The sequence below is a fragment of the Olea europaea genome, chromosome 13, assembly GCF_002742605.1.
Source record: "Olea europaea var. sylvestris chromosome 13, O_europaea_v1, whole genome shotgun sequence".
NCBI lineage: Eukaryota > Viridiplantae > Streptophyta > Magnoliopsida > Lamiales > Oleaceae > Olea > Olea europaea.
Genome location: NC_036249.1, coordinates 2,257,007 through 2,270,462, shown reverse-complemented (window position 1 = coordinate 2,270,462; position 13,456 = coordinate 2,257,007). Strand labels below are relative to the sequence as shown.

Genomic DNA, 13,456 nt, shown 5'->3' with positions numbered 1-13,456 from the left:
CGATTATACCAATTATTTTTTGAGATTCATCTAGATTCTTTTATTTGTTTCAGCCAAAAATAAAAATTAAAAAAATGTATATCTAATAATCGTAAATAACAAAAGCAATTATAGATTTTCAATACACAATATAGATTTTGGTAGACCTGATTGAAAGATGGACAATTCTCGAGTTGCAGGAAGATAATTCTCATCCCGAAAAAACATAATAGCCAATATTTAAACAACCTAAATGCAAAAACCAAGTCACTTTTTTAAGTCGATATCACAACTTGTACCTATCATTTTCAATAGTTCATGAATATAAATCTTAAAATCAATAATCCCTTGATACAGCAATTTCTAGTGGATCTCCACTGTCAAATTGTTATCCAGAAAATAGCCCATTCTGAATATGACTTGTTTGATCCAAAAAGATTGCTTGCTTTAGATTCCCCCACACAAACGACCTGCATGGGTTGACTCTCCATTGTCCACTAACGTACCAATCCACATGATTTCATTATATACTACACCAATTATTACATTTTAAATATCGTCTCTATTAAAAACGTCAAAAATGGAAAAGTTTAACTGTACATTACATCTTTTAGACACCCCTATCACATGAGGACAAATCAACTTTTCATTACATGTTTAACAGTAGTAGGTTTTTCTTTTTCTTTTTCTTTAAAAAAAAATAATTGCAAAGTAAGTGTGTTTTAGTAGCAAAAATTAGGCCTGAGAAAACTCGGAGAAGATCAAAAAGTTTGCCTAATCATAACTGAAAGTAAATAAATAATTATTTTCGATAGTAAAGCATGAGATAATTTCGAAAAATAGGTATGAATTATGTTATGCCTCGCATGACAAGGATCCAATGATTCGACGTGACAAACGAACATGGGCAAGCTTTCCACATCACTTTGTCCAAGAGGCAGTTTGGCCAAATTCTGTAAAGAGTTCAAACCCATATGGGATATCAAACCCATTTAGCTGAGGTAAGGTCATGTGAAAGAGTCGAATCCTCATTACGGGAGAGGTTGCAAAAGGGATTCGGCAGGAGATTTTTCACGCAAATCTTGCTATGTAATTGATGTGACAATTCACTACTGTCATCGTCATATCTAACCAATCAGATCAAGTCTAAGTCTCATGTCAAATTTATGAGCAAAAAAAATGATATTAGCATTCAATACTTATGATTGATTGACAACTTCGACAAAATGCCTCAGCCGCATGGATGAAGCCACTTACACTTTCACTCTACTGCTAGTATTCATCATATTCTACTATAAAAGCTTACACGACGGGTCATTCCAAAAATATGCAAGTTTAGAATCTCAAGCTATAACTTTGTTATCTCACTATTCTATCTATCCATAGTTGACCCCATTTTACATTGAATGTTCGCCTCTAAAGTCCTCTCACACTTACATATTTATTACTTCAACTAACCCAACAATTAGAGTGCAGTGGCCAACTTTATCACCACTGGAGGTAGTTAAGTGTGATCAACGGTTTGTCCAAATGTGCAGCAATCATGTTGGAGTAAACGTGAGAAGCCTAGAGATCCGTTGATCACGTTTGATGGACAAAATTCGAAGTCATCAAGCTCCTTAATCATCCAAAAGTTGGAGTTATTGAACAAAGAAAATTTTATTTACATTTTTTATACAAATTTTTCAGGGATCAGCTCACGGGCAAAATTAAGAGCTTTTGGGAAGCAAAAAGTAGGACCCGTCAGTCATGTTTGGCTACAACTTAATAATCACAAGTATGACGTAAGTAATTAAGCAAGCTTTGAAATTTAAAAAAAAAAACATATTTATTAGTAAAACTAAAAATAGGTATATTATTGTTTTAAAAAAAAGTAAAGTATGAGTTCCTTTTGAGGAAAAAAAAAAAAAAAAGGAACATTTTTTTACTTAAAAGTAAGAAAAATAGTTGATTTAAGTATATTTGCTGATATTTTTATGTTTAAAAGCTGGTGGTTTAAATTGCCAAAAGGGCAAAGACCAAGAAGAGACACACACCGACACACGAGAGCTTCTTCGGATGACATGATAACATGAAAGACCGTAGGAAGATCAAAACCTTTTCTATTTTGGTAATTTTGACAATAGTTTATTTTTTCCAATTAAACATTAATAAAATGGAAGTATATATAAATAATGGATGAATTTCCAATGAAATTATAGACGTGGGACCCACTCCAGAATGTGAGATCAATGAACCAATAGATCACTATCACAGGAATTTTTCAAAGGTGAGCTGTGGTATGGAATCGTAGGGACAAGAAGACAAGGACCATTACAGAAACCCATTCCTTAATCATTCCAATTTGCTTCTTAATCCAAATTCAATGAAACCATAAATTGCATGAATTGACGTTAAAATCTGCTAACCAATTTTGAAAGGAAAATCCTCAAACTTTGAGGAAGATTACCAATATTTGAATTTACTAATTCTATAGATTCGTTATAGATGAAATGAATCAATTATACATTAAATGTGTTTACGTCCAAACTTGATTGGACCGACGACGCTTACAATTCCAACTTCAAATGCCATTCTCATTAAAATAGTAGTCTAATTCTTTTTTTGTAAATTAATATTTTTCATAGGTAAACTAAGTGAGAGATTACTCTAACATGTGAGAAGTTGGTCTTCACTTGTTGGAAATAGCGTGCATGACATGGTTACATTTTAAGAGCCAAATATGCTCTAGGTATCTCCGTTTCACACTATCATAGAAAGTAGAAACACGCCCCCAAGGTACATCTCCAAGTGATAAAAGAAGAGGGTGAAGAAATCCAACTTTACTTGAGGCTGTCGCGTCAAGGGTTTGAATCCTGAAATATAAATTTGGCTCTTGGGTAAGTACAAGTGTACAAGCAGCCTTCCACCTTGTACCCTTGGAAGCATAACCTACGATTTACCTCCCTCACGATACTCTAGGACAGGCGCGATGGGGAACCCTTAAGGTTGGGGTTCAACTTTTTTTAGAAAGTAGAAACACACAAAAAAATGAAAAAAATAAATAAAAATCCAGATGACAAGAATAATTTTTTAAGTTCCAATAAAGCGAATGAGGTGTCACTTTTTGTCTAATAAATCCAAGATGTCCCAACTCATGTTGGACAAATAAAAATTGATATATCTCTGTACCGACGGTCCAAGCGAACCATGTGAACCAAGAATATAAATGGTACACAGCTTTTTCTTCATTACTTTTGTTTGTTATTACTTTCACCTGTGTCCCCCTCTCTCATGTAACGAAACTCAATAATGAAGAAAAACTTTTTGTATCAAACCTTATCATTTTTTCTCCTTCAGTATCTGTTATTTGCATCTGCAGCACTACTGCCGGATGCCACGACACCGTCGGTGCATAATGTTAGTAGGGATAGAGAACTCTTAAGTGGGTGCAATATGTTTCAAGGCAAATGGGTTATTGATACTTCATATCCTCTTTATCAATCTTCAAGTTGTCCTTTTCTTGAACCTGAGTTTGATTGCCAAAAGTATGGCCGCCCTGATAAACAGTATCTTAAGTATTCATGGAAACCAGACTCTTGTGACTTGCCCAGGTACAGATTTTAGATTCTTTTTCTTCTTTAGTATTGTCTAGTCGCCCACTACTAAACTAAACGTGTTTTGTTCTTTTGCAGATTTGATGGGATGGAGTTTCTGAGAAGATGGAGGGGGAAGAAGATTATGTTTGTAGGTGACTCACTGAGTTTGAATCAGTGGGAATCTCTGGCTTGTATGATACATGCTTCTGTACCAAATTCCAAGACCAGCTTCGTCAAGAAGGATTCACTTTCTGCTGTAACATTTCAGGTTAGAAATTTTTTTTCTCTTTCTATTTGCATATTTTAATAGAAACAAATTATAGACACTTTTTTGCTGGATTTCCTATTTGCCACCTTTTGTTGCTTCCAATCATAGCAAAAATTCAAAGGGTTGCAAGCATAAATAACTTTAAATCAAAGCGATTCATTATTTTTTTTTTAATTTTTTTTTTATCATTATTTTTTTAAGTTGTTGGTTTGGTACCATGTACATAGATCCATAATCCATTCTAAGATGGTTTCGGTTTGGATTGGCGATTTTTGTTTACTCTTCTAATTTAAAGTTGTCCATACCGAGTGGTCAATCTTGACACCTTGTTACTTTTTACATTTTGATTATTATTTTTATGTTTAATAGACGTGAGACTTTTACCTTTAGTAGGTTTGTACAAAACGATGGCTTGTTTGAAAATGTCAATTTTAGAACTCAAGACTTATTCGAGCTCTAGATTGATCGACTTACTATTAATATAATATAGAGTCTTATATTTTTCCATCTTTAAAAGTATAGTTACGAGTCATCATCAACCTTCTACGATGTGAAATGTGATGCAACACTTGTGGGCGACTTTCACATTAGAGGGGAAAAATTTTAAGACACTTTATTTTATTTTATTATTTTTTCTTTTTTCTTGCTTTAAGTCAATGAAAATCATAAGTAGTTTTAGCTTCCAGATTGACGGTTGTTGTTATGTATGAACTCAGATTTACAAATTATATAAGTAAGCCCCAATTTGATTCCACTAAAAAGTTAGATTAAAATTTAAATGAAAGTTAATAATTAATTTTAATTACACATTTCAAAGAATTCACAACTTTTCAATCACTCATTCCACCATCTTTCATCAAAAATATATTAAAAACCTAATTTTTATCTAAACCAAACACGGACTAAGTATACTTATTTTACTGAAATAAGAAATAATATACTCAAAATATATAGATGAAACAACCGAAAATTGAATAGTGTAAGAAAAAGACTACCATTTTCATCGATGATAGAAATATGTTGACCAATTATAACCACGAAATTATATTGCCTTGCATTTTCTTGATGTACATGCGTGTGTACGTGAGAGAGATGTTGAACTTGGGGACAAACATAACTGCATTGGACAGGGTTCATGATTCTGAATAGTAATGGGATAATTACGTGTGTCTAGAGAATAAGAGAGACAACACGCACTAGATATGAACATTTCAATCGAAATCAAACATTTTTGAATTGGAATCGAAGATTGTAGTCCGATTTCTAAAAAATATTTAAATTGTTTTCATATTTAAAAGTATTTTTTCTTGCTTTTGTAGAAATAATTATTCGAAAATTAAATTATTTCCAAAATTTGTGATTAAAAAATACGAAAAAATTATGGTGAAATGTGAAAATAACTTTTTTGAAGAATTTATGGTTAAAAATGAGGATGGAAAAAGTAATTTTCAAATATCACTTTCGAACAAGGGCTTAATAAGTGAACCGAGAATTCAAATCGTAAACGTTTGAAAAATAAAAATTATAAATCATTTTTGAACGATTAAATTTTATTTTCAACAACACATTCTAATAGACACAAAAGTACCATCTATTTATAAATAAAACTATTTTAAAATTATTTCCTTCAAGTAAAAATATGAATTTTCTAAGATATTATTAAAGCATCTATTGGTCAAAATATTAGCTGCTTTCTAATTGGAGTCGTTGTATAAAATGGTAATTTTATTACTAAAATATTAAAAAGGTTATATATTAAATAAAATTAAATTAAAAAGTCAGTTTGATATAATTATCCTCTAGAAACATCATTATGGGGTTTATATTCTTATTCTATGTTGTTAAGTAAAGAGTGCACCAATAAAACAGTGATTAAAATATAAAAAGTAGAATCTAACCGTTCTTTAGCTTTTCCTAACGCATCAATTATCAAGTCAGAAATGCTAGTCAAACAAGGACTTTAGATAGGGTATTAAACGGAGATTCACCTCAGCCCTTGATTAGAAGGGGAATCCCTTCTAATCAAGGGATGAGGTGAATCCCTATCTAAAGTCCATATTTCATAAACATCTCTCTTATCAAGTTTATATTTGATTCGTAATATGTAACAATGTCGCGTAAAGAATAAGATTTTATATTTCCTCAATTCTTGAAATCAAGGGCTGAGGTGAATTCCTATCTAAAGTCCCTGTTTCATAAACATCTCTCTTATCAAGTTTATATTTGATTCGTAATATGTAACAATATCGTGTAAAGAATAAGATTTTATATTTCCTCAATCTTGATTCAAGAAATACACTTTTTATTTTTTGTTGACAGGATTCAAGCAATATTTAATTTTCAAAATCTTTTCTTGATTTGAATTTGGAAAAATAGGACAATAAACAAACTTATAATTTGCAAATAAATATAAACTCAATTGTGGTTGCAGGACTATGGAGTTTCCATTCTTCTTTATCGTACTCCGTACTTGGTAGATATACAGAGAGAAAATATCGGGCGAGTGCTGAAACTGGACTCCATTCAACAAGGAAATGCATGGAAAGGAATGGATATGCTTATATTCAATACATGGCATTGGTGGACTCATAAAGGAAAATCGCAACCGTACGCAACCCTAAATTCCAAATCTTGTTCTTCTGTTCTTGTAAATCGGAGAAAGTAATAATGTAGAATGAAAGGAAAAGAGAATGTCTTGATTATCTTGTCTTTGCAGATGGGATTATGTACAAGATGGCTCTACTATATCCAAAGATATGGACCGTTTACTGGCATTTTACAAAGGTTTGACGACATGGGCTCGATGGGTTGATCTCAATGTTGATCCAACAAAAACGAAAGTGTTCTTCCAGGGAATCTCTCCCACTCACTATCAGTAAGTCATTTATCATCATCCATTTTATCTCTTCCGAATGAAGCAAGATCAATAAGATGCCAATCACTTTTTTTCATTTTTAACCAAGAATTCGAGGTCATCTTAGTTATATGATTTGGGATGCATCGATTTTTCAACAGTTTCATTCATGAGAACTCGTTACCCTCGTAACCCATAATGAATATATACTTTGATGGCTTCTAACTGTAACAGAAACTTTAATTCGCATTAGGATGATGAGTGGTTGATTCTATTTGAAACAGGGGAAGGGATTGGAGGTCGGGATCAAAGAACTGCTACGGTGAACAACAACCACTATCAGGATCGATATATCCAGGAGGGACACCCCCAGAAGTTTCTATTGTTAACAAAGTACTGAGCAGAATAAAAAAACCTGTATATCTTCTAGATATCACCACCTTGTCCCAATTAAGGAAAGATGCTCACCCATCGGCTTATAGCGGTGAACATTCGGGTATTGATTGTAGCCATTGGTGCTTACCTGGATTGCCTGATACTTGGAATCAGCTTCTATATGCTGCACTTGTCATGTGATGATTCAAAAGAAGAGAGAATTTTTACTTATATTTGCTTTTGATTTTCTTCAACAGATTTGTTGTACATTTGTGGAGGCATTGGAAAGTATGGTTAGTAGTTGTGATTTATGAATGGAGAATAAGACAGGAAATGTAGAATATGGGCTGTAATAAGAGTCTACTTGAAAGAAAGGCTTTTGTAGGTAACTACTAAATCGTCTCTAAGACCAAAAGGGATACCGTGCAACAAGTAGTCTTTTTTGTTGGACACATTTCCTCACGTCTCTTGTCTACTTGCAGTCATGATGATTGCAATTATTCGGAAGAAAACAATAAATAGAGATTACACAAGAATGCAAAAGCAAATTGATTGTCGAAGCAATCAGAAACATCTAATTGCTCATTTATCCATTAAAGTTTTCTGGGATTTAGAATAAAAAAACTTGTGTGAATCCATAGTTAAAAGGGAATCTTTAATATATATTGAAGACTAAATGCCTGCCATGATATTCACAAATTGTTCATGTTATATATTGTGAAATTCTGAAGCTGAGTTTGCTACAGATTTAGCAAAAGCTGTAGAAGACCTGCAAACAAATTTCTGTTGCTGCTGATTTTGGCATTGTACATTCCATGATCTAGCTTTGTCCCTCAGCTCCTGAAATGCCCTCATTGTTTCCACATCAAACCCACTCGCAAACTGTAAAAACATGACGTACAAGTAAAATAAGCTGTGAAAACTCGGCAAAATCTTCACATTGGGCTACATGGAGACCAAAAATCTTGCATGACCAAAGAGGTAAAAAAATTCTGCTAGTCGCTCAAGTTATAATGAAGTTTTACAATGATCTCTGAAGATAACTTTTTATTTTAGTTTGGTCCCTACTTTTTCTACGTCATATTTCTGCTTTGATGTTCTATATTCCATTTGAGAAATTAACGGATTTTAACCAAAAGACCAATTCGAAACAAAAGGCAAACTTCAGCAATTACTTTTAAACAAGCTTGATGGCAAACATGATATTTAGCTAACTAATAGCATGTTTAACCAGATAAAGAAGCATCATAAATTTTGTCATTTTTTAGTACCTGATGGACTCGGTATGCAAATGTAACACCTTGGACGATAAGGTCTTCTTCTTCGGGGCCACCTCCAACCATTTCGAGCTCTGCAGAGACTCTCTTCATGTGCTTCGTTGCCAGCTTCACAGCTGCCAGCTTGATCTGCAAAATTTCGTACGCATATTGCAGTAAAGTCCATTTGGTTATTTCCCAATCAGAATGGCATATGCACAGTTTCAATTCACGAGGGTGTCAAGAATGAGCCCATTTTTATTACAGATGCACAAATTCAATGTCACTTTCACACAGGGACATAGCCATTTTGCCTTCACAATCATATGCAAACAAGAAAAATAACTTCATGATAAAAATCAAGCCTTTGAATCTAATCCATATCCAACTTATGATTGTACACAAATGAATTTCAGAACAAACAAAAAAACTCACCTGACTTTGACATCCCTTGTCTAGCATCCAGTCAATTGGAACACGTAATGCTTTGTATCTTTCTGCAGCTGATTCTCTCATCCTTGACAAATTAAAAACTCCTTGATCCAATCTGTCGCCAACAACGCAGAAGTTAAATTAATTTATCAATTTGTCGACAATGTACGTAATAAAATTAGGAAATTTTCATACTTCTCAAACAATGCCTGCATCTTCTTGAGAGCAATATCACAAGGCTGTCTAGGATCATCACGAAATGACAAGGCTTCAGACACGAGCTTCTTTAAGTCGCAATATGCAAATGCAGCTTCTCTTAATGCATCTGCCCTCTTCTCAGGCCAATCAAAATGTTTTAACACTGCCCTTTCATCAACCTATTCCCATAAGATTTATTAGACGGTTAACTAGTTAACAACAACGAACTATGCTCCATTTCTGAGCATTTCCGAGTCTAATCCTTTAAGAAAACTAAACAATATAAAAAGCTGTACCAAGTGGGAGAGCTCATCATCCAGCCATTTAACGAAAGGAACAACATCCTCAATGTCTGTGAATGCAGCACCTGCAACTTCTTTAATCAAGAATCTAATGAAATCTCCCTGAGTTTCTATATCACTCTTAATCTGCATTTAAAATAATTAAAATTGATAATCAGATGCGATTTTGATTTCGAATCTAACCAACCACTGTCTTCTTATCCTGTAAGAACCTCAGCGAAATTCCAAGAAAAACAGCAGCAAATGTACAATAAAGGACGTTAGGACGAGTCAATTTCAGTGACAGAAAGGCATTGTTCGAGTGGCAAAAGCGGTTAAATAAAGATATAACCATGTCCATAAGAGGTAATTCCCAACTTACCGCTAGTAAATACGCAGAACGGTTCTCAATCTCCCCTATCATGTCTTTGGTTGTAGTTCCTGCCGCCTGAGCATCGGCCGCGCCACAGCCGGAGTCACGTCGCGAATTCAAATCCCTCCGCATTAATGATTGGTAAAACTCTACTACCTCAGGCACCTTCCTAACCTTTGCAGGAACTGGTGTCAGTCCTTTCGGTGGAGGTGGAGGAGGTGGTGGCGCTCCCTTGGAGTTGGACCTAGGTAGAGACGGGGGCGCAGTTTCTTTTACTTGCGGAGGAGGTGGTGGAGCAGTCACTTTTGCTTGCGGAGGAGGAGGTGAGGATGGCGGAGGAGGTGGAGCAATCAATTTTACTTGCGGCGGAGGAGGAGGTGGCGGGGGAGGAGGAATGTTTGAAATTTCTGCCAATACCCTCTCGGCAGAATTGGATAAAGAACCATACGAAGGGGAAGACAGAGAAGATGATAATGTAGATGACGGAAATGATGATAAAAGCGATGCCGTTGGCTTTGGAGGAGGCTTAGGAACGCGTGGAGCATGGGATTTCATCCCCTCAACGATTTCTTCATAATTACACAGGGAGTGTCGAGGCTTTTCAATTGTCACCACTCCTATTGAATCTTCTTTCTTTTCCTCAATTTCAGACCTTACATTACCAGAAATACCAGTTTCAAAATTCTCTACAGTGGAATTCTGGGTGGCACATTTTCTTAAAGTTTTCGTTACAGTGCTAGATTTATAATTGTTGGTAATATCTGTAAGTCTCGGCGTAGAAGATGACGATGATGACTCTTCCTCTCGTTGTCTCTCTTCAAAGGATTTCTTGATATCATATACTTCGACCTCCGTTGCCTTTATTTTTTCCTCATACCTCTGGTTTTGTTTCGACAATTCTGTGTGTAAAATCTCAACCTCTTGTCTGAGTGCATCATTTTCTGCTTCTAAACATAGAATCTTTTTCTTGAAGCGTTCAATTTCAGAATCCTTGATCGAAATCTCATTTTCAAGAACTGGGACAATGGCCGCGGATGCTCTGAGAAGCTTATGTTCCAAGAGTTCGGTTTTCAAGAGGGACTCTCGTTCCCGTAACTCTTCGACAAGGCGAAGGAGTTCAGTGACGTCCGGCGGACGGGGCTGGACTTGAGGAGAGGAGCGAGGGAAGTAAACGCCAAAGGAGCGGGCAAACCTGGAGCTTGATCCCTTCTGTGGTTGTTGCTGCTGCTTTGCTGAACTTGGTGTACATAACAACAGCGGTTTAGGAGATGAGTCTGGTTTTTGATTTGGGTTCGCCGGCGATCTTTGAAATCCCATTGCAGCTTTTACTTTTCCAGCAACCATTGTTGCACCCTGAAGATAGAATCACCTCTCTAATATATCTCAAAGACCTCAAATGGCTTCACTGTCGGACTCTGAGAGTCTGAGAATTCACTGTCACCAATATCGAGGAACGGTCTACCTTTCTAGGATCCGAAATTGACAAAAACAGTATTGTTTTATATTAAAATTTGAACTCTGCCACGCGCTCGATTTAATTAATAGTTGTAGGGAAAAAAAAAAAAAAAAGTTGAACCCAGGAATTTTTTATTTTTTTTATTTTTAGAAAAGGGCAAAAGTTCCTCTTATACACAAAAGATCCGCAGGAATTTTGAAGTACTACGACCTTACAATGGACATGGGAGGGACACGAGTCTTCTTATATATACGAGTGATTTGCAAATTTAATTAATAATTGTAGAAAATAGCGAAAGCTTGCATATATAAACATATGATTCGCGGGAATTTCAAATTGCTACTATAAATGAACTTGTGAGAATTTTGAAGTGTGTATTTATTGATCAATGTTAGTTAAATCGGATCAGACATTGAGAATCGATCAATTATAAGTCATAACTCGTTGTTTAAAACGCATTAAAGTCATCTAAAATATTAATACACGACCGTTTGACTAAATAGTTTGTTGTATTTATTTAATTAATAACTCGTTAATATATTAAAGTCATCTAAAATACTTATACAAGACCGTTTGATTAAATAGTTTGTTTTATTTATTTATTTATTTGGCTATCGGCTATGTCCTTAAATTTGTTGTGGACGAAGTACAAGTGAGTTTTGAATCACGCACCGTTTCTGAAGGTGGGATTTGTGATTCTTTATTGGAGAAGCAGTAAATATGTTTTAACAAATCCGGATAGAAATAGGAAATGTCCGAAGGCATATTTGTAACGGTCGAGTTTTCAACTCAGGAGGGTTTTAACTTTTGGAGAGTTCCGTTGAAGTTCAAATTATGAGTAATTAAATGAGCAGATAAGATCATTTTAATTAAAATGCATCTTTATTTTAGATAAGTCTAAATTGAATCCAACTACTATGTTAAATAACATTAATGATTCATTAATCACCTACCAAACATGAGTCCAATTGAATTCAAATTAACTTCAAAAATCCAAGTAAATATTTGAACTTCAATTAAAAGTTAAACCCACAAAATCATTTATATTTCCAGTGGGATAATCTCCACATGATTTGGTAGGTGATGCAGAGTGAAATAAGAAGAGTAATTAAATGTGTAGATAAAACCATTTTAATTGAAAATAAAATAATGATATTCAATTTCATTAGTGCGTTGTCTATTAAATATCTTTAAATGATTGAACATTTTAAATGAAGATATATGAATCATATTTAAAATTTTTCAATCAATTAATTGACATCTAGAGCTAAATAGCATTATTATAAGAATATGTTATTTGTCCATGTTGGAAATCATCTTTATACGATGTCAAGGAGATGAGAGAAGAAATGATAAAATCCATTAAATGTGTAAATATATGACCCGTTGATAGGTCTTATCATTCAATATCATATAAGAGCATTTTTAAAAGGCTCTCCATTTATAAAGAGCATCTTATACATAATAAAGAGTATCTTTAAATTTAGAAGTAATTTTTTCATATACTCTAACAAGCTCTCTACTTTAATTCTTTATTTTTTTTTCAATAATTATTTAATAATTTCTTCGCATATTTTATTTAAGTATAATTTTTTATATATTAAGGACCGATTAATTCAAATGTAATTTGAAAATTTTAAATTGTAAAGCATTGAAATTTGTAATGAATTAAATGTAATCATTGTACATTAAGAATAGAGAGTGAATTTGACTCTCTAAATTTGAAGAGCCAAACACTCTTTCTTTTAAAAAATGAAAGTAGAGAGTCTTTTGGAATTCATTTTTAAATATTAACTCTCTAAAGTAAAGAGTATTTTGTATTTAAAGAGTTTCTTGAATATGCTCTAATGTCAGATGACCCCCCAATAAAGATAAATAACATTATTCTTTAATTAATTGAACAAGTCTAGGTTGACCTAGGCGTATAAGCGGTCCGATTTTATCGATTTTTGACAAATTTTCAAGTCAAACCGTTTAAATCGGTTTGAGAAAAATTCAAACCTAAATCAAACCATTTTGAATGGTTTGAAAAAATTTTAAACCTAAACCTAACGGTTTGGTCCGATTTTAAACCGTCGATTTCGTCGTATATTTTTTTGTTTGTCTATTTTTACGACATTAAAATTTTTGAAAAAAAAATGAAAATTTGGACCATTATCCCACAAGTCCAATCGCATTTGTTGACCTGTTGTTTCGTGCGTGAGACCCACCCTCCTCTCTAATGATCAATTTTCTCATTATGATAACATGAAATATATGACTTGAACATGGGCTAAATATATTTACTATAAATTTAAATATCTACTAAATCAAAGTGAAATCACAATACACTAAAACATGTTTTTTTTTTCATTTTTTTCACCTTTTTAGGCTAATGACGATACAATAACGTTACAATAAAAGTCT

General features: G+C 33.8%; 2 protein-coding genes across 2 annotated transcripts; one reads left to right on the top strand and one right to left on the bottom strand.

The window, feature by feature from the left end:
* Positions 1-3,185: 3,185 nt before the first annotated feature.
* LOC111407255 (protein trichome birefringence-like 38) lies at positions 3,186-7,451 on the top strand. Its single transcript, XM_023036636.1, has 5 exons — positions 3,186-3,572; positions 3,654-3,825; positions 6,257-6,432; positions 6,542-6,700; positions 6,964-7,451. Exons 1-5 carry the CDS (start codon positions 3,271-3,273, stop codon positions 7,253-7,255), a joined length of 1,101 nt encoding a protein of 366 aa, XP_022892404.1. The 5' UTR covers positions 3,186-3,270; the 3' UTR covers positions 7,256-7,451.
* Positions 7,452-7,602: 151 nt separating this feature from the next.
* On the bottom strand, positions 7,603-11,081 carry LOC111407254 (protein CHUP1, chloroplastic-like). The gene is made up of 6 exons (XM_023036635.1): positions 9,604-11,081; positions 9,237-9,368; positions 8,938-9,119; positions 8,746-8,857; positions 8,326-8,460; positions 7,603-7,936 (listed from the first exon to the last, which is right to left on the bottom strand). Exons 1-6 carry the CDS (start codon positions 10,936-10,938, stop codon positions 7,763-7,765), a joined length of 2,070 nt encoding a protein of 689 aa, XP_022892403.1. The 5' UTR covers positions 10,939-11,081; the 3' UTR covers positions 7,603-7,762.
* Positions 11,082-13,456: the final 2,375 nt, after the last annotated feature.